This window comes from Penaeus japonicus, unplaced genomic scaffold, assembly GCF_977035675.1.
Source record: "Penaeus japonicus unplaced genomic scaffold, GWHDUDI00000001_assembly GWHDUDI00000022, whole genome shotgun sequence".
Lineage (NCBI taxonomy): Eukaryota > Metazoa > Arthropoda > Malacostraca > Decapoda > Penaeidae > Penaeus > Penaeus japonicus.
The window spans coordinates 40,655,120-40,657,619 of NW_028234424.1; the positions used below are offsets into that span (position 1 = coordinate 40,655,120).

Consider the following 2,500-nt stretch of genomic DNA (forward strand, 5'->3'; position numbering starts at 1 on the left):
ATATTGTGTTAAAAGTGAGCCATTTTGAATGAGAGATGAATAAATGTTTATTCAATAGGTTTATAAGTACATTCAGTCAAATATTATTAATGGAAGCCTTTTTTTCTTTTGTGCTATATCAAACCCAGTGGACACAGTTAGCACATACCTGCACAGACACGCAAAAGTAACACATTCATCAATATTCTCTTTCTACACTTTCATAAGACCATTTACGCTGATATTAAAAACCAGAACAAGAAAAAAGTGAAAAGCATAGACGTGTTAAGACCAATTCCTTTTGGAATAATCCCAGTTAAATAACACTTAACATTGCACTACAGAAAATAAAGGGGCAACACAAAGAGCAAGATCATAATAGAAAACTTAATGCAATTTAACTGACTAGTAAATGACTTCTTAGGAAATATAAAGAGCAACTGGACTTGTTTCTCATGTAACGCGGGTTTTCCAATCGAAAAACTTTAATTTATGGTAACTTAAATTTATGGTATTTCATTTAAGTTATCTTCAAAAGTTAGGGAGTAAACGATTTGTTTTCGGTGTGTGTGTGTGTGTGTGTGTGTGTGTGTGTGTGTGTGTGTGTGTGTGTGTGTGTGTGTGTGTGTGTGTGTGTGTGTGTGTGTGTGTGTGTGTGTGTGTGTGTGTGTGTGTGTGTGTGTGTGTGTGTGTGTGTGTTTGTTTGTTATTCATGCAGTATATAACTTTTTAATTAACTGAAGTAACACTGGTATTTCAATTGTCCGTGTCTCCTGTATATGTTCCCAAAAACAAAAGAAGGTAATATACTCTATTAACAGAAATAAGTTCATAAAGGTATATCATGGATATTATTGTGCAATCAAATATGCATCATATTAACACAGTCAATTTTAACTTAAACAGAACTACAAGCTAACATGCTACGGTATCACTTTTATACAACTATACAAGGTTACATACAAATATGCAATAATCACTGGAAACTCGATATATTTTAAATATATGTTTTCTGAAGCAATAAACAACTGATCTTTCACCACTTCTATATAGTATAGTTTTTGTTTCTAAGTAAAACTGGCTTTTCAGTTTGGATTTACCGAACCAGTCTGGGTTTTAAGGAGCAGGCCATATCACACTACTAGCAGAGTACACGCCAGTTTCTCACTGAAAGTTCGAAGCTCTGCATTATAGAATTTAATTCCGAGTCCTGTCTCAGCAAAGAGCATTGCCTCATTTTCATTATTTCCCGAAAGAGGATGACGAAACCCCGGCAAACCCCCACGAAATGACCCGCCCAGCCAGAGCGCCACTATCTGCCCTCCCGCCCTCACGGGGTCGTGGGCGAGTTGCTCTCCTTGGGCAGGGGCGGCAGCGGGCGCAGGCTGCCTGTGTCGCTGGCGACGCTTCCCTGGCGGCTGCGCTGGAAGGGCGCCTCCTCTTCGCTCGTGAGGCGGTTGAACTTCCGAATGAGCTCTCGCGCCGCGTGGGGTCCGGCGGCCGGCGCGCTTGTCTCGCTCACGAAGCTTACGTCTGTGGGCGGTTCGCTGATGCTGGCGGTGCTGCTGGTGCTGCTGATGCTGGGGCACACGGGCGAGTGGGCGGAGGCGCTGCTGACGCCGGAACTCGTGGCGGGGTGGCTGAAGTCGCTGCTGACGCTCGGTGAAGAGGGCGGGTTCTCGGCGTCGGGCGGCGTCGGGGAACTGGCCTCGCTCGGTAGTGGGCTGTCTGAGTCACTGGCGGCGGCACGGCGGCGCTTCTTGGTCTTGTCGACGCGGGCGTAGAGCGCCATGATCTCGGGGGGCACGTCGCCGCCCTGGGCGCTGCTCGACAGGTTCTGCAGGATGTCTGGCACCGTGTCCTCGCTCTCGCTGGCACTGACTCCCGTCCTGGGCGGCGGAGGCTTCGGCTTGAGCGTCTCGTAGCCGTGGTGCCTCGGCCCGTCCTCGCGCACTGTCTCGTAGCCGTGGTCCGCCGAGTCCTTGACTGTCTCGTAGCCGGGGTCCTTGTTCTTGACCGTCTCGTAGTCGTGGTCCTTCTCTTTGACCGTCTCGTAGCCCGAGTCCTTCCCCTTGTCGTCCTTCAGGGACTCGTAACCGACGCTATCTTTGTCGTCCATCCCGCGCACGCTGCCGGACTCGCTGTCGAAGTCGGACACGAAGCTCTTCTTGCGCAGCGTCTCGTAGCTGTGCTCGGAGCGGGTGCGCACGCGCTCGTACGGCGGCTCCTGGCCAGGGATCTGCGCGTAGTTGGGGTCGTCGTCGAGCTCGGAGGCCGTGACGGCGGTGCCGTGGCTGCCGGCGAGGCTGTGCTGATCGGGCGGCCGCAGCGGCAAGTTGGCGAGTAGGTTCTGCTGGAAGAGCGCGCCCCTGGGGGGAGGCCCGCCGGGCCCGCCCGCGGGACCCAGGGAGTTGGGCGTGTTCCCAGCAATGCTGCTGGCGCTGACGGTGTTCGAAACGTCGTGGTGGCGCGGCCCGACCATGGCGCCGTAGAGCGTGGCATCCTTGGTGGGCGAGGAGCG

At 51.6% G+C, this 2,500-nt stretch overlaps 1 protein-coding gene across 1 annotated transcript in view; it reads right to left on the bottom strand.

Moving 5' to 3' along the window:
* Positions 1–553: 553 nt before the first annotated feature.
* The window catches only part of LOC122257864 (uncharacterized), a 15,815-nt gene continuing 13,868 nt past the window's right edge, over positions 554–2,500 (bottom strand). The window contains exon 7 of the mRNA XM_086549915.1: positions 554–2,500. This exon is cut by the window's right edge and continues 302 nt beyond it. Within this exon, the coding sequence (XP_086406041.1) occupies positions 1,310–2,500 (1,191 nt within the window). The 3' untranslated portion in view covers positions 554–1,309.